Source organism: Camelus ferus, chromosome 33, assembly GCF_009834535.1.
Source record: "Camelus ferus isolate YT-003-E chromosome 33, BCGSAC_Cfer_1.0, whole genome shotgun sequence".
NCBI classification, from domain to species: Eukaryota; Metazoa; Chordata; class Mammalia; order Artiodactyla; family Camelidae; genus Camelus; species Camelus ferus.
In genome coordinates, this window is record NC_045728.1 from 7,751,216 (window position 1) to 7,769,952 (window position 18,737).

Here is an 18,737-nt window from a genome sequence, read left to right on the forward strand (position 1 = left end):
AGGGCTGAGTTCAGTATGAAGGCTTGTCTTTTTGAACAAGAACAGGACAGGGATGAGAAAAGTGGGTTTTGCTATGACTATATTTTTATCTGAATTTTTAAGAAAATCTATGCCAATATAGACAGAGGCACTACATGGTATCTGAAACTCTAGAATATTCATGGAGAATATTTCCTACTGTATCAATAACTTAAGAAGGATGAAAAATTTTTTGTTTTTAGCTTCTTCGTAGATTTTTAAAAAGTATTATTTTTCCTTTAAATGGATAAAGCAAAATACCTGAGGAAATCCCCAAGGAGCCCCTAACAGGTCTATTTGGCACCTTCTAAAACTTTGTAATTGTGATTAGGAAGTTCAGAACCAACATTCTTTTATAACAATATTTTTAATTAACTTCTTTTGACCCATATCCCCAAGAGCTGTTCTCCTCTAAATCTCTAAGGCAAATTAGTCCATGAAAAGTATAGTTCATCCACTTAGGGGAAAAAAATGAATATGAGAAAGGAAGCTTTATTTTATAAAGAAATGGAAAGGATTAACTTTTTTCTTTTTTATTTCAAGTCACCTTTAATCTGGTGATTTAGAGGATTCAAGACCACTGAGTAAAAGCTCCAATGGAAAGATTAATATTCTAGTAACCATGAAGGTGGAATGAGATACCAAAAACTGAACTGAGTTCCCTTCGCTGACCATCACTTGTGAGGATGATGAAAGGACTCTGCAACAGCCACGGCTGGATGAGTAGCCATAGCTGTATGGGATTCTACATCTAAAACATCTCAGTTACTAAATAATTTAAATGGTTGAGAATTAACCAGAGAGAAACTATATAGCCTTCCTGCATGGGGGAAAATACCTGAGAATCAAGAATCAGTGATAATCTGGCATAAATTTCTTAAGCAACATCCGAGATCTACTGTAATACTGCTATGACTGACTTATTCCTGCAACTTTGTCAGGCCACTTAACACAACTACCACGCACTCTATCTGCAAAAACCAGACTCTAGAATCTGTGTGGTGCTGAACTCATTGGGATGTCAGAGAGGATTTCTAGATCATGGAGGTGTTTTTAAGGGATGTTATGGTGGAAAAGGTTAGTATTTTGTCCATAAGGTCAGTACATGAACGTGTATTTGGAAATTACAAAGACAGAGTTTTCCATTCCAGGTAAGAGCTTTTCATTTAGCCAGTGCGAAAGCAAGATAGTCATTTCCCAAGCACTGAAGTTAGCCAAGCGATGGCTGGGTGGCCACATGGTGACATTGGGGTCAAATGGTTCAGTGACCTCATAAGGTTTACTTTATCGTTAGGGGAGATTTCTATGAGCTAGAAATAAAAATAGAACTGGCAAAAAAAAAAAAAATTCGAAGTGAAGTGTTTAGAATTAATTCACGCACACATAATAATCGAAGTTTGAGCCTTTTCCTGTGTCTGCATGTTAAAAACATTTTGGGAGATTTTCCATCATCTATACAACTGCTGAGATGTAAGTATACCTTTTCACGTATGTTTTATTTATTAATATATCATTTTGTTAAATTAATTTCTCTGTGTATAGTCTCTCTGATTTCTCAATATTCTTAGTGGAGTCAGATGCCAATCTGGGGAATTCAGATAAATATGCATTAAAAATATTCCTCAGTTACAAATTAAACTTTTCATAATTTATTGTTATTTATTTAGATAAGAAGCAATTAGCTCTAGTTGTTCATCTCCTAGAAGTTCATCACAGTCCTTTTTGAATGGAGCCATACTTTTCAGCAAGAATCTATTAAATACTGTCACACATATGTTTTAATTTAAACCTCACAGCAGCTCATTTCGAAAGTTACGATTATCTTCGTTTCTCAGATGAAGACGCTATGACTCAGCTGAAAAACTGAATCTAAAATAACAAAGATAAAAGTGAGAAAAAACTGGGACTGGAACCCAGTTTTTCTAATTTCTCACATTAATCTAATTAATACTTGAATCTTAAAACGTGGGGTGTCATTTGCCTGTTGAACCACCTCTTGGAAATAGTAATACACAATACACTCAAAAACGACAGCAGAATGCCTCATGCAGACAGTTCATACGAGAGTTCAGGCGCAATTGTACTCGTGTACGTAGCTATGATTGGCCACTTCTGCACAGTAACTTACAGTCATTTGGGAGATTGATTACTAGGGAATAAAAGAAGCTAGAATCTCTGAGGTGGGGAAGCATATTGAAAAGCAACTGGGAGCAGGACTCTGAGACACTGAATGGACCTTATAAAGGTGTAATCCACATTCTAATTTTTCAGACAAGAAAATGGAAGCTCAGAACATAAAAAAAGACTTTTTCTAAAAAGCACAGCTGCTTAATCTTTGGAAGCATCAGCTATCCAGTCCTGAGGTATGATACGGAGCTATTTATTAGCTCAGAAAAGAGCCCACAAAAGCAATCTGGAGTGATTTTTAGATTATCAGCTGCTCTAGCAAGGTAAAATTGAGTAAGATCAAGTGTTTCTTGGATTTTTCTATTATGATAGAAACAGTGAGAACAAATATCGTATTATAAATAAGAGTATTCTGAGAAATAATAAGATTAACTGCACGAAGACTTATGCACAATAATATTTATTTGATTATTATTTATATAAGCAAGAAATGTTGATCCACTAAGCAGCTGGCTAAATATATCATAGTCCAATCCATAGAGTCAAGCTGTATGACCTTTAATGATTCTTTTTTTTAAAACATTTTTTATTGAGTTATAGTCATTTTACAGTGTTGTGTCAAATTCCAGTGTAGAGCACAATTTTTCAGTTATACATGAACATACATATATGCATTGTCACATTTTTTTTCGCTGTGAGCTACCACAAGATCTTGTATATATTTCCCTGTGCTATCCAGTATAATCTTGTTTATCTATTCTACATATGCCTGTCAGTATCTACAAATTTTGAACTCCCAGTCTGTCCCTTCTCACCCGACCTTTAATGATTCTGTAAAGGAAAATCTGGGAGGTGTTAGATGTGTCTGTTACCCTGACTGTGACAATGATACCCTGGCTGTTTGCATATGCCCAAATTCATCAAATTGTACACATTAAATACGTGCATTTCTTTGGATATCAATTATACTCCGAAAAAGCTGTTTTTAATAAAATGATAGTGTAGATTTCTACACAATGGAAAGATGATGATTATTACAAGAGAAAAGAAAAATAAGGAAAAACTAATTAATAAATATTGTTAGTAATTTATTTTAGATACATATATATGTAATCAGAACTTTGAAAGAGCCTGGAAATACATACATCAAAATGTTGTCACTGTATCTCTAACAGGTTTAACTACAGATAATTAATTTTTTGCATTTGCATCTTCTAATATATTTGAAAAATGTGTTTTTGTAATAGGAAAAGCTTCAAATAAAAAATGAGATAAGAAGGCAATTTTTTTTGTCTTGGAGAAGGGGCCGGAGGGGAGATGGGAAAAGGGAAGTAAGCGGACCAGCTGTAGCTTATTCTCTAAGGAGGGGCTCAGGTCAGAGCTCAAGAGTGGACTGTTCTTAACCTGAAATGGGGAAATCTGTGCAGAAGAACCACTTCTCAGATAATAGGAGAAAGTACAAACTGGATGATCTTGATGTGCAGTTTTATGATTTCAGCTGATCAAGTAAATGGGGTAAGTTGAATTGCCTCTGCTTTACCTTGCGTGTATAATTTGTACCTCTGATTTTATCACATGGTATAATGTCCTCTTAAATAATCAGTCAGATATATGGTACATGTATTACACACTGCACAGAACATGCAAGGAGTAGGTTTTGGACACAGAGCATCACCTAATAACAAGACACCCATGATTCCCTTTTGATGTTTCAGCTAAATTGATCAGTAGGGCCACAAGCCATTGTTCCTTTTAGCCATTCCTGGTCTGTTTCCTCAGATCTATATCTGCTAGGAAAAGATTCTAGAAACTGGGAGACTCTGGAGATCACCAAATACTGGAAAAAAGAAATCAACCTTTACCTCTTACTAATGGCAGGTCACTAATGTCAATCGCCAAAGTGACAGAAAATTTGTTATAGAAAAGGATAGAAAGGATTTGAAAGGATTTCCCTTTCAGTGACTCTAAACTTCCGAGTAAGAGTAAGGAGTTCTAATTAAAGCGTGTCAGTGCTTTAGCACACTTTCAGCTGGGAAAATGAAGCTGGACAAGTTGAAAAGAACAGAAGTTTCATTGATTGAGAAGAAAGCTTAGAGGTTTCGTATTTTTTTAATTCAGTCTTATCTCTTCATTTTACAGAAACATTTTTGTCTAAATGATATTTTGACTTTCCTAAGTTTGCACCGTAATGACCTTCAGATCAAGGAATATATCCTAGGAGTTATTTCCCAATATTAGGTGCTCTCCATAATACATGTTCTACAGATGTTTATAAAATCACCTTCTAGGCTGATTTCCTTCTTGTTTCTTCAGGGAGGCCCGCTGTCCGCACCTAAGAGTGGCCATGGGAAACTGGAGCATGGTGACTGAATTCACCCTCACTGCCCTCCCAAGCCCTCCTGGAGCTCCGAATAGCCCTCTTCGTGGTTCTCTTGCTGACTTACACACAAACAGCAGTGGGAAACATTATCATCATCTCCCTCATATGGACTGATAATCGCTTCCAAACCCCAATGTACTTCTTCCTCAGTAATCTGTCCTTTCTGGACATTTTGTACACAACTGTTGTTACCCCGAAGTTGCTAGCCTGCCTCCTAGGAGAGAAGAAAAACATATCCTTTGCTGGCTGCATCACGCAAACGTATTTCTACTTCTTTCTGGGGACAGTGGAATTTATCCTCCTAGCGGTGATGTCCTTTGACCGCTACGTGGCCATCTGTAACCCCCTGCGCTACATCGTCATCATGAACAGCAAGGTCTGTCTCCAGCTGGTTCTGGGCTGCTGGGTGGGGGCCTTCCTCTCTGTGTTGGTACCAACTGTAGTAGTGACAAGGCTACCCTACTGTAGCAAAGAAATTAATCATTTTTTCTGTGATATTGCCCCACTTCTACAAGTGGCCTGTAGAGATACTCGCCTCATTGAGAGGATAAACTTTCTCCTGTCTGCCCTTGTCATCCTGAGCTCGCTGGCATTCACCACCTGGTCCTACACCTACATCATTTCTACCATCCTGCGCATCCCCTCGGCCCAAGGACGTCAGAAAGCTTTTTCCACCTGCGCCTCTCACATCACCGTCGTCTCCATTGCCTACGGGAGCAACATCTTTGTGTATGTGAGACCCAATCAGAACCAGTCACTGGACTTTGACAAGGTAGCTGCTGTCCTCATTACCGTAGTGACCCCCCTGCTGAACCCTTTTATTTATAGCTTGAGGAATGAAAAGGTGAAAGAAGTGTTGAGAGAGGCAACGAACAGAGTCATGTCCCTGATACTAAGGAAAACCTGACGTTAGCATTTAGTACATCAGGCAACGTTTCTTACCTTCAGCACATTCATTCTGCATAAACACTGTGCCACGCTGGTTTGTCAGAAACCAGAGACTAGGTCAGCAGGATGAGAAATGCCCATACCAAACTGAAATGAAATTCTGCTTACGTCTGAAAAAAAAAAACTAACCCATGAACCGTCTGGTATATTCACAGCTTAGAATTATGAAACGTTACCTGACAGGAATTCAGAGGTCTCCAAATCTAGTTTTGGCTAAATCAGTTTATTTTCCAGGTGACTTTGACCATTTCAGAACGTAGCCTCCATGTCCCCATCTCTGAATGAAATAAAGTTATCACTACTTGTATTGAGACACGTAAGTTAGAGAATTTTAACTTCTTGAGAGGCACTCGAACAGTTCAAGAGACTCAGTATTCCCCTCTGTGAGCCAGATCAAGTAAATATGATGTGAGGTGTGAGGGGGAAAGAGGTGAGATTCAGGATGGTATCAAGCCTCTGGCTATAAACCTCAGTGAGAGGTGGAGATAATTGATGAGAAAAGAAACACAGGAAGGGCAGGTGAGTGGTGGACCTGTTGAGTTCCTGGAGGATGTCCAATTGTAAGTTGTCAGCTAGGTTATTATTTGAAGCTTAGGAAAGACATATGTCCTAGAAATATAGTTTAGGAAATCATCCAACATATTAGTGATAATTAAAGCCATAGAAGTGGCAGAGATCACAGGAGGATAACAAAAGGAGACAACCCACAAATTAGATTAAGGATGGGTGACCAATGAGAAGAAAAGCCAGGAGAGTATGAGATCATGAAAGAGGATGAAAGACCAGGGGGAGATAATCCAAGTAGCGTGATAAAGAGTTAAAAGCATCTGTTGCACTTAGTCGCAGCAGATCATGAATGACTTTGGTAAAAGTTCAAAAGAATTTGGGGGTAAAAGCCAAACTACTGTGTAGATATAAAGAAATGAAGGTAGCAGAGTGCGTAGATATAAAGTAATGGAGAAAATAAATACAGACGACACTTTCCAGAATGTGGACTGAGAATATAAGCACTATTGTAATATGAAGGCAACCTGGATTAGAAAAGGTTATTTTCTAACAGGGACAGGTTTGTCTTTTTAAAATATTGATTGGAGGAGTACAGTGGTGGAGAGGGGAGCAGGGAATGAGCAGTATAATGACCTGAGATGGTCAAAAATGACAACAAGAGCACTAGTGGAAGGTTAGCTGTTGGCAGAGGTTTGTAAAAATACTGATAAATAGGAATGAAGGAATGCAGAAGTGGAACCACGCCGGGTAACAACAGGGAGAAAACTGTCAAAAGTGCTTTTCGATGGATGGCCCAAAGTAAACCTTAAGAAGAGACTTGGCACCTAACTCCAGGTAGAAAATGACCAAAGGAAAGGATAACTTCAATAATGTGTGCAGACTAGAGTAAATGAGCTAAATCCATCGGTGAGTAATTTAATACGTCAATGCACACAAGTCAAAGAAAATTACTCCTTCCTTCCTTCATTTACCAAATATTGCTTGAGTGCCTACCATGTACCAACAAACAGAGCAGACAAAAATCTCTGCCCCCAATAAGCTTAAATTATAGTTGGGAGAGCCATGCAGTAAGTAAAATATGGACAGAAAGTATATAAAAATTACACGGTGACAAATTTGTGGAGAAAAATAAAGCAGGGAAAGGGAAGAGGGAGTCTAGGGGCTGGAGTTCCCATTTTAAATAAGCGGTTAAGGAAGCCTTCTCTGAGTCAGGATTTGAGGATGAGAGTGTGAGCCGCGTGGAGAATATCTGCGAGAAGACGATTACAACAAAGTAGAACACAGGCCCTAGGCAAGAGGGAGGGAAGCAAGCCCTCGTGCTGTAGCAACCAGCAGCTGAGAGCAGAGGTCACCGGAGAACCTTGCTGCTGGACTCCAAGGACTGGTGGGAGCACCAAGATGGGGAGTCAAGTTCATCAGCACACTGCACGAGAGCTAACCACCGGAACATCGGACCACACCCTCCCACATTGCTAAGGAATAGATAATTAAGCACAGCCACATACAAGCAGTAAATACCAACTTTCTGTAAGAAAATGTATTCTTAAGTAAAATTATACATGATTTACTCATAGTATCACTTTTATTTCTTTCAATGAACTCCTTTCTTAACAAGTTTTGCAGTTAAAGACTACTTTATATACTTAAAAAAAAAAAAAAAGAAAGAAACTTCTGAAATAGGGACAGACCAAATGATTTCATTTCTTTGTAGTTTCTAGTTTCTCAAAATCTGGTTCCCAAACCAGCAGCATTCGCATCACCTGGGAACATACCACAAATGCTTGAGGCACACCCTCAGGCCGGCTGCAGCCAAAACACCAGAGATGAAGCCCAGCAATCTGTGTTTTAGCAAGCTTTCCAGATAATACAGAAGCAAGCAAATGTTTGAGAACCATGGACTTACGGAGAGCCAGGCAGGTAATCAGTGACCGAGACACGTATATCCCTGCTCAAGAAAAGCCTTGACTAGACATCGCTGGGAAACTGGCCTTATAGTGTACTCACTATCTGATTTTTTAAATCATAGAGCACACCGTATTATTCATATGATCATTATTTTGATGATTATCTTTATTCCTATCGTTAAGTACTGAATTAGATCGGTTAGCTTATTGGTATCAGAATGATTGAGTTCGTTACAAAAACTAAGTCTGTTCCTGTCTGTGGAGAAGTACTTTGCTGGAGTACTAGAGAGAGCTGCTTAAGTACTTTGCTCTTTCTGAGCCTTGGGCACCTGGGAATGAAATAAGGAAGACTTTCAAAACAGAGTTCCCAGCACTTGTATTAAAGGCCAGATTGGTTGGTCCTTTTCTCACTGACCTAAATCGTTTATGATCTAAATCTTCTTTCTGGCTTTTTCTGGCCCGGGGGGAAGAAAATTTAAAAAGCTTTTTTACATGGCTTAATTACGATTGTATGCATGATGGTCATTTTCCTCATAACTCACTATGCTGTCTGGTATTTATTCATAAAAAATATGTTGAGTACACTTACTGAATCCATATAGCAGAGCCTATGAATTTTTATTTTCATTCTGACGTTTACTGTCAGTATGATCGTGGGAAAGTGACTTAGTCTCTCTGTACCTCAGTTTCCTTATCTGTAAAGTGAACTTGATAGTAATTTCTATGCTGTCGGTTATTGTATGATAAACTTAAAAGCACTTATATCGGCTCATCACTGAATAAATATTAGCTATCCCTTTAGGACACTGTATAAAGTTCTATGGGAGGTTCTGAAGATAAAAGGATAAACAGGACATGAACTCTACCCCTAAGTAACTCATATTTTAATTTTTAAAAAATTACATATAAGAAAACATTGTGAATGATATATCTTAAAAATAAAGGCATTAATACTTTAGATTTTGGCCATGATGGAGTAGTAGAGCTTTTATTTAACATTTTGACTTAAGCAAGTAGAAAACACAAAAGTACACGAAGTAACAGTTTTCAGACATCGGACTACACGCAGTGCAGAATTGTAATCACTGAGAGGAGGGAAACAAAGTGAGCCCTACAGTCACCCCAGCTTGCAGGCTGAATGCTGTTTCCAGGCTGCAGCACAGGAACGGAGATACACAGGGGCTGGCAGTGTCTCTGAACTGAACAGAGATCAGAGTTCAGGGAAGCCAGGTGATGTGCGTTTCCAGGGAAGAGGAACAGAGATGGGAGAGGTTCATAGAAAGAGAACTCTGGGCATATGCAAAGGGATCCCCTTGGGATTCTGGCTGATGGTGGGAGATTCGACTTCCAGTAGAACTTGAGCATCATTATATGCTCATTCTAATTTATTAGCATGGTAAATGGCACTCCCCCAGGTGCCATGACAGTTCTGAGGCTGATCATAAAGGTCAAAAAGTGGGCAGTGGCGCAGTTCCTGGAAATCACCACCCCTTCCCCAAAGTAGTTCGAATAACCCTCCTACATACTAGCACGTGAAGTTACCGAGCCCATAAAAACTAACAACCCCACACCTCATGGCCTCTCTCTGGCCTCTGAAATAGGCTGAACTCTGTCTATAGAGTATGTATCTCTCTGAATAAATCTACTTTTACTCAACTATGGTTCACTCTTGAATTCTTTCCTGCATGAAGCCAAGGACCCACACTTGGTGGGGTTCATCTCAGGGACTCCTCTTGCCCCACATTTTTTTCCTGAATCAAAGGTGTAAACCAATCCATGAGAAATCAGTAAGCCAAAAAATTCTCAGTGAGCGCATAGGGATGGAAACAGTGTTTGTTCCCATCAGCCAGACTGGAAAGACCTTTAATAAGTGAGGCATTGGAGTAAGGGGGATAAATTATCCCTATTCCAAAAGAAAACCTAGCTTTTTCTTAAAACAGTTTCAAAGCAATACTTGAAAGGATCCACCTGGTTTACAAGTGACTTCAGTGGCTAGGAGAGCAAAGTCTACCACACTTTAAAAGAATATAAGTAAATCCATGATTTCATTAAAAATGAATGATACCCAGCATGCAAACAAAAATTTTGAGGCATACAAAGAAGCAGGATATTGTTATACATAACCGGGAGGAGATTCATGAAAGGAAACATCTGAGCAGTGTGGACTTGCCTGTCCTACCTGATACAGCAGAGACAAAGAAGAGTAAGACAACATTACAATTTGTGGAAAGGAGATATTCAAGAATGCCTTCAAAGTCTGAAAGTGGTCCAACATGAATTAGAAGAACTTTCTGGACACTATTATATTTACAAATTTAATCTCTAATGTTTCAATAAAATCAATTGTCAGGGAGGAAGAGATTTTCCTCTGCCCTTCTAGGTTCTTCTGGCTGGTCTAAGGAACAGATTGACCTGAGATAGATTAACAGGAGGAAGTCAAACAGAAGTTTGATAACACATATATGGGAGAAACCCAGGAAGAAACCCAGGTAACTTGCCAAAATGGCCAAAGCCCTCACCTTAAAAACCATTTTCAGCTGAAGACAAAAGAGGATGTTGGGGCAGTAGTTTGGGGCTTCAAAGGGGAGGAAAGTAATTCACATGGAGTGGGAAAAGCAAATGTTTGATAAACAAATGTTTGCTGCACCACGGGGAGACAACGGCACCCAGAGCGGACTCTGATCTCTAGGTCCTGTGAGCTTTCCCCACCATGTTCTCATATTCTTGGCAGATATCTCTGGTGACGGCTCTATTCTGGAAACAGGCCCTTTATCTAAATTCTTTAGGCAGCTTAGGGGGAGGTAAAAAGAAAGATTTCTTGAGCCTCCAGTTTCTTAAAAATAATCAGCCTCAAATAATCCTTATGCCAAAGAGACACATTTTGGGGTGGTAAGTTTTGCTTCCCTACACAATCAAATAAAGGTAAAAAGGATTTGATTATAAATTCATCCTGGTGGGAAACTGAAAATCCATTCTCTTAATCTAGTAATTTACCAGGCTTATCGTTACTGCTAGAAATTTTATGCTCTGCCTTTTATATATCTAATCACTTATTTGTTTGTTTGTTTTGATAGCTGAATACCGTAATGAAGTCCTTGATCCTCTTGGAGTTAAATTTGAAAACTGTTTCATTGGTAACATGCTCCAACCACAAGAGGGAGCACCACACACACACACACACACACACACACACACACACACACACACACACACACCCCTCTCCCCCTCCCCCTCCCCCTAGTTGTTCTGGTGCTTTGGAGGTGATAAGTGAACCAGTAAAAATTTCTGAGTTTAAGAATCTTTGGATTCCCCTTTTTGTATATATATGGCTGGCACAGTAAGAGAAGCCTGGGGTCTCCTACCACTGAAAACAGGCCCTGTTTCCCTATTATAACTCCTACGTTAAGACATTACTGGTATAGGGGAAAGGGGAATGAAGTCCTTATTGCAGGCCTGTGGCTCTAGGTCTTAGGCACAAATGCTCTTTCTTTCCCTGGGGAGCTTTCCACTGGGTTCTTTCTCTGCTTCTTCTTTTCTTTTTTTAATGTTTAATTGCTTTGAAATGTTTACTTTTGATAAACAAATTTTAGACACAAAACGTTTCTACTTGAAAACTCATTTTCAAAAAGTAATTTTATAGAAATGTAAAATAATTTATGTCCATGTCCATTAAAATAACCTAATATCTAAATATTGAAAATGAACATAAATAGAATGAGTATTTTTATATATGTGCGTGTACTTTAATCAGTTTTGCTAAAAAATTCATTTTTTCAGTTCATTGTTACTTTTTAAACATTTTAACAATGAAAAATCTATATTTTTTTCAAGGTTGCATTTTTCTTAATTTGAAAAAATAATATGTTCACAGGGAGAGTGACTGAAATACAATTTTTTGTCATGTCTGCATTAAGAAGAGAAGTGCCAAATATGTTCACAAAAATGTTCAAATGCATTAAGATGTTAGGAAATAACAATTATTGAAAACAGAGCTTGCAAACATTAACACATTGAAATTTCTACATACTAAGGCAAGGGAGGAATTGAGCAAACTATAAAATGAGAACTCCTATGGTGTACAAGACTTAGTTTTTAAATTCTTTAAAATTTTAGGGTAATTTTGTGTATATATTAGTTTGATTTTGAGGGACAAATTTCGAGAATTAAAACTATTTAATCTTGGAAAAGACATACATTTTTGAGATTTAAATTGCCATCCAGAAATCTTATATTAATTTTTACTAGCAAATACTGTTTACAGAAACTGCCTCTGACTCAAAAAGTACTCCTGAAAGACTGTAATAGGCCTATAAAGATATAATCTCAGAAAACAAAGTTAGACCAGTAGATATTTATACAAATTAATTAGTAATTAATCAATACTATGCATGCTAAGGGTATTGTGACAGATTGCATTACTTTTCTTGAGCAATTTTTGTGTGTGTGGCAAGAACACTTAACATGAGATCTACCGTGTTAACAAAATTTTAGTGTACAATACAGTGTTGTTAACTACAGGCCCAATGTCCTTTCCTCACTGTGTATTCTTGGCTCCCTTGTCAAAGATCAGTTGAGTGTGTACACATGGGCCTATTTCTTGGCTTTCTGTTTTGTTCCATTGGTCTATATATGTTTTTATGCCATTACCATACTGTTTTGATTACTGTGGCTTTGTAATATATTTTAAAATGAGGACATGTGATGCCTCCAGCATTGTTCTTCTTTCTAAAGTTTGCTTTGGCTATGTAGGGGTCTTCTGTGGTTTCATATAAACTTTAGGATTTTTTTTCTACTTCTGTAAAAAAAAAAAAAACAAATGCCATTAGGATTTTGATAGGGATTGTAATGAATCTGTAGATCACTTTGGGTAGAGTGGACATTTTAACAATATTACATCTCTAATCCAGGAACATGGGTGCCCCCATTTATGTGTATCTTCTTTAATTTCTTTCATGAATGATTTATAGTTTTCAGTGTACAAGTCTTTCACCACCTTGTGAAGTTTATTTATAAGTGTTTTATTCTTTCTCATGCTATTCTAAATGGGATTGTTCATTTAACTTCCTTTTGGATAGTTTATTGTTAATGAATAGGAATGCAACTGATTTGTGTTTGTTGATTCCCTTCTATGCTTCTTGATGCCATCAGAGTGGGAAGACATCAGGATCAACATCAGAGTGTGGACCTAAGGTGTGAACAGAAGATACTTTCAGTCATGAATCTACCTCCTCTGACAGGCAAGAGGAGCCTTAGCATGTCTCACATCATCCAAACCAGCCCATCAAAGAAATAAACAAGGTAACACAAAGTAAACAGTATACAAAGTAAAAAAGTAAATAGCAAAGTAACAAAGAGCATTCCTTTCTTGGCCTTATGGGCTAGGGCCTCATGGGAGAGGCTGCAGCTGCTGAAGACAGCTGGTCACAAAATTGAGAATTTGGAATCGTGGGTCCCAACCATCTCTCTTTCTATTGATTTCCAACTCAGACACAAATATTAAAATTTGGACAAAAGTGTATGGAGGAAACATGAGTCATTACCATTTTTATTGTTTACAGATTGTGTCCTGAGTAACAGGAACTTAGTGACGAAGACTTTAGAGATAAAGTTTTAAATAGCTGGCATTTGAAAAATTCAGTAAGTCATATAGCAATTTATTTCCAGCTTCCAACCCAGAAGTGTCCTGGTTTTGGAACAGAATCAGATTCACCAAATGGAAGACTGAAATTTCATTTAACAGAGGATGATTTTTAAGAAATTGAAAAACAGAAGTCTTCTACATCAGATGACAAGGAGGTCATACATGAACCAGTTCTATAAACTCATATAAGTACTCTCATTTCCATAAATATCACTAAGGTGTAGGCAACATAACTTGTCACTTGGACCTGGGTCACATGGCATATTGACAAAAAGTCTGACTGTGCTCTCTGTTCTTCATGCATGAGAACACAGTGCCAGAAAGGCACTGGCAGGAGGAATACACAGCTGTCTCTACATATGGACCAAAACTGGGATGGACAGAAATAAGAGCAGCTGACAGGAACAGCTGAGGCTGATGACAAACTGATACGAACTACAGAAGTAACAACCTGACCAGAGATTAACTGTGGGAAACCTGAAATGACAAACTACATTGTGGTTTAGAAATAACTTTTGAATAAGAATCAGGTACCCTGGGTTCCAATCATGGTCCATCCATAAACTGGATCGGTAGCTTCATGCAAGTCACTAAATTTCTATTTTTCTCAGTTGCCTCAATTATAAAATAAGGAGGTTGTGTTTTCGACACTATCAGGGCTTCATCCAAGTGCATAACAGTGCTTCTCAATGTCAGGGAGGGGAAAAGCGCCCCCTCAACCCCTCTTGAGTTCTTGTGGCTGCAGTAACAATAAAATCAGTACAACACAGAGTAACAGGAGAAAAAGATACAAATTTAATTTATGCACACACAGGTCTCATAAATAAGGGACTTAAAAAGTGTCCAAAGGAGGCAGCTTTTATACTTTTTAGACAAATTTGAAAGAAATTGCCAGGACAAAGAAACTTAGGTTTGTGTGCTTAAATTAGTAAGGAATTTAAGCAAAATTTGGGCTTGGGTAATTAATTAGTCAAAAAGTAACAAGATTTGTTTATACAGGCTTCTTGGCCCTGAATTCTCTATCTCTGGTTATAAGGGTATCTTTCTACCTCGCCATACAGAGAGGGCACCTTTCCCAAAGGACATTTATTTCCTGGTTTCAGGGAGACCAAGAGTCAAACTGTTCCTCTTGTATTGGCCATTTCTTGAGTAACTTTATTTCAAAATAATAAACTTGCCGTTAAATCAGATTTTGGGATGGGCTGCCCTTGGCCTCAATGTCAAACTTAAATATACATTCAAGTTGCTTAAAGAACCTGTTAAAGAGGGGAGGGTGTAGCTCAGTGGTAGACTGTGTGCTTAACATGCAGGAGGTCCTGGGTTCAATCCCCAGTACCTCCATTAAAATAAATACATAAATAAATAAACCTAATTACCTCTCCCTCAAAACAAACCCAAAAAAGTACATAAAAAAAAAAGAAAGAACCTTTTAAAAATGCAGGTTCTAATCCACTAGGTTCTGAGTGAGGCCCAATGTATTCTATTCACAATAAGCTCCCATCAGATTCAATGTTTTGTTTTTTTGTTTTTTTTTTTTTTGTATATCACACTTTGTGTAGTAAGGGGCTAGAACTTGTTGGTTTGATTTTCCTGGTAGGATCAATCAAAAAGGAAACAGTTAGGTGTCTGATTGGCCCTTTTAAATTACAGGATGAAAGAGGCAAGTGAGTAGAACAGAGATTAGGCCAGGAAATTAGACCAGGACTCCTGCACTACCCAGAATTATAAACAACTGAAACTAGGCTTTACCATGCAAGTTGTGTCAAATATCAGAAGTTATGAGCATTGCTAAGAACTTCTGAGTCTGCGTGGAGCAGCTGCCCTAGGGAAATTTCATTTCTATAGTGGGTTATGCTGCTAATGATAAAAAAAAAAATTGGCAAACCTACAGACAACATCATACTAAACAGGGAAAGCTGAAAGTATTTCCTCTAGGATCAGGTGCCAACAAGCTAGAAGGACTCCAAAATGACACTCATCAGTACCTGTATCCTTGTGGTAGAATGAGCTCCCAAAATGACTGCCATTGGTGTTTATGTCCTAAAGGTGACTCCCAGTTGCTCCTGCCTCTCTGGGTGGTTCTCCAAGTTCAGCAAATGGGTCTGACCCAGGCTCCTTTCAAATTTACTGCCTCTGCACCGGGTCTCAAGGTATGTGAGATTTCTTTTGCACCCTTTAAGGGTGGAGTCTCTCTCCTGCAGCCCTCCGACTTTCCCATATACAAGTCTAGTTCCCTTCAAAGCTAGACATTCTGAGGGCTATCTTCCCAGTACAAGGCTCCCAGGCCGGGGAGCCCAGTGTGGGGCTCAGACCTCTTGATCTTGGGGGAAACCTCTGAAATTGGGATTACCCTCCCATTTTGAGGTCACTTAGGTGGGGGTGTGGGTCTTGACTATATCTCATCTTCACCCCTCCTACCCATCTTATTGCGGTTCCTTCTTTAAATCTGTAAAATACGGAAAATCTTTTCTGCTAGTCTTCAGGTCATTCCCATTGAGAGTTGCTCTATAAATAGTTGTAATTTTCATGTGCCTGTGAGAAGAGGTGAGCTCTGCAATCTTCTCTTAAGTTTTATTTATATAGTTTAGATTCCTGCTGAATCTGTCTTCTGGTGAACTAAATGTTGTAACATTATATAGTGACATTCATAACAGTACATTTGCTTTAAATTTTATTTTATCAGATATAAACAAGGCTTCATTCTTAGTCATTCCAGTTAAAAGTTGTGGCTCAAGACTAAAGAGTTGCTCTAAGAGTAAGGGCAAAATCAAAATAGACCAGCCCATAAAAGGTATATAATCAAATCTCCACTGGTTCAAAGTGATTGGTCAATAATTTGTCTTCCTGATGGAACAAAAATAAATGCTCTTCAGAGAAAGATGAAAGAATCTAGAGTCTCTATAACTTATCTTCCAGTACACAGTGTATATGACAATATGAGCAAAACTCACCAAAAAAAAAGTGACCTGTACTCAAAATTAAAGGTAATCTATAGAAACTGACTCATCCATGACCCAAACACTGAAGTTAGCAACAGCTTTAAAACAGATACTATAATTACATTATTTTAACTTTAAAAATATGGCCATAATGAATGAACAGATGGGGAAATTTCAACAGAGATATAGAAATACTCAAAAGAACCATGTGGAAACTCTAGAACCGAAAAGCAAAATGTTTGGAATAAAAAAGACATCGGATGGGCTTAATAATAGAATGGCAGAATAAAGGATTGATGACCTTGAAGAGAGCTCAGTAGAACATATTCTATTTAATGAAATACATTTTTTTTAATCAAAGAACGTATAGAACCTCAGTGGCCTCTGGAATAATATCATGTAATAATTATCCCAATTCCATTTAAATTCCAGTACAAGTGGACATTCACTATAAAAATGTCATACAAACTATTTTTAGTTATAAAATTTTATTTAAATAACTGCATTCCTAAATATGACATTCTTATTCCACAGGATCTGAGGGATCAAAATTATTTTCAAAGAGAACTTCAGTTTCTTTGTAAATAGTAAGAAAATAAAAAGAAGTACTTCAAAGAAATGAGACACAGTCTACCTGCATTCCAAACTTCTCTTTCCCAGTTCCTCTTTTTTCTTTAATTTTTGGCCATGACATCATTCCATGACTTACTTTGTAATTACAAAAGTTATTGTGAGATTTGTGTAGCTCAGAATGCTAAAGTGTTTTTGATCTTGGGGTAGGAAGGTGGAGGTGGGGGAGAAGATAGAGGAGTTTAAGATGATTGCTACCTAAAAATCAATCAACATCTTTGATGGCACCCTGCCATCGGGGTTCTTTCCCTCTGTTCAAGTCCCCTCCATGCCTTGTCCCCTGCCAATGTATTTTCTCTGAACTTTACTACAGCCTAAAATACTTCTGTGCACAAACACACAGTTGAAGATAATATAAGGGACACTTGGTAAAACTAAAACTATGTGGTCATTAAAATATTTATTCTGCCCGCAGTCTCATATTTTACCTTCTATAATTGTCTTGGTTTCATCACCTTCTTCACAAGATCCCTAGTACCCTCTCCTTCTCTCCTTATAGTTGCCTATCATGTATTTTAGAAGCAATGTTTATGTTCAAAGTTAAAAAAAAAAAAAAAGCTCTTCCAAAGCTGTTTGCTTTTTCAACTTTATTACCTGGGAAATTCAATCCAATCACGTCTTGTATGGTCTCAAAGCAAGATCTGAAGATGAAGATTTGGAAAAACAAAACAAAACAAAATAGATGTCCTTCCAAAGCCCCATCACGCTCAAAGCCTGCAGCTGCAGGATAGGCTAGGACAAGCCCAGCTAAGCAGGCTTGTCTGTAGATGTTGATGAGCTGTTTCCAGAGTTGAAGGTTTTTCTTGCCAAGTTCTCAGGGTGCGATTCCTCTCCTGCCAGAACACAAATCCACCCAGAACATCCTCTCCCACCAGTTTTCACTCCTCTCCACTTTCCCCAAACTAGCCACTCTTTCCCTCCCTAAAATTTCATGATTCCTTTCTCTTAATACTTTTGCTAATTTTCATAGTAAGACTTACTTTTTTCCCCCTTTTCACAACTTTTTTCTAAGTATAAATTAACGCATGGTCATCATAAAAATAATTGAAAAGACATGTAGAAGCACTTCACTTCTCTCACCCAGAGACAACTGATTTTAATTTTTTACTGAGTGGTTCCTTTGGGGTTGAAATCTGTTGGAAAGTCTAATCCCAACAAATGGCTGAGTGAATTGGACAGCCAACAATGACTTTGTATCTTGCACGAAGAGCTCTACAGAGAGACACTGCGATTAAAGGAATGGGGGGCACATTTTAGAAAAAGTTTTGGAAGGCTCCAGGAAACCATGGTCCTATCCAGGTCCATCTACTATGTCTGTACAACATTGACTAAAATAACTTTATCTCCCTATGGTCAGTTTCCATATCTGTATTGTGAACGAAAATACTGCAATACGAATGAAAATACTGCAACCATATCAGTAAACAAAGAATGCTGAAACCAAGTCATCAGCGGCTGCCGCCACCCCTCAGTGAGAACAGGCCTGCAGCCCAGCCTCTGCAGCCCCTCACAATGGTGCCCTCTGAGCGGACTCAGAATAATAAAGGACAAAATAATGGCCCTAGATAGCTAGATGCTTGTCAAAGGAATGAATTCAATGAGCCCAAATGTTTGCTTCCTCCCATACATAGAAAAGCACTAAA

The 18,737-nt window shown here is 38.1% G+C and overlaps 2 protein-coding genes across 4 annotated transcripts in view; one reads left to right on the forward strand and one right to left on the reverse strand.

Moving 5' to 3' along the window:
• Positions 1–18,737, reverse strand: part of TMEM225 (transmembrane protein 225) — a 58,936-nt gene that overhangs the window by 20,309 nt on the left and 19,890 nt on the right. The window lies entirely within an intron of this gene.
• On the forward strand, positions 4,490–5,432 carry LOC102522894 (olfactory receptor 6M1). Its single transcript, XM_006180285.2, is given in 2 exon segments — positions 4,490–4,537; positions 4,539–5,432. Coding segments are annotated over 2 exon segments (942 nt in total).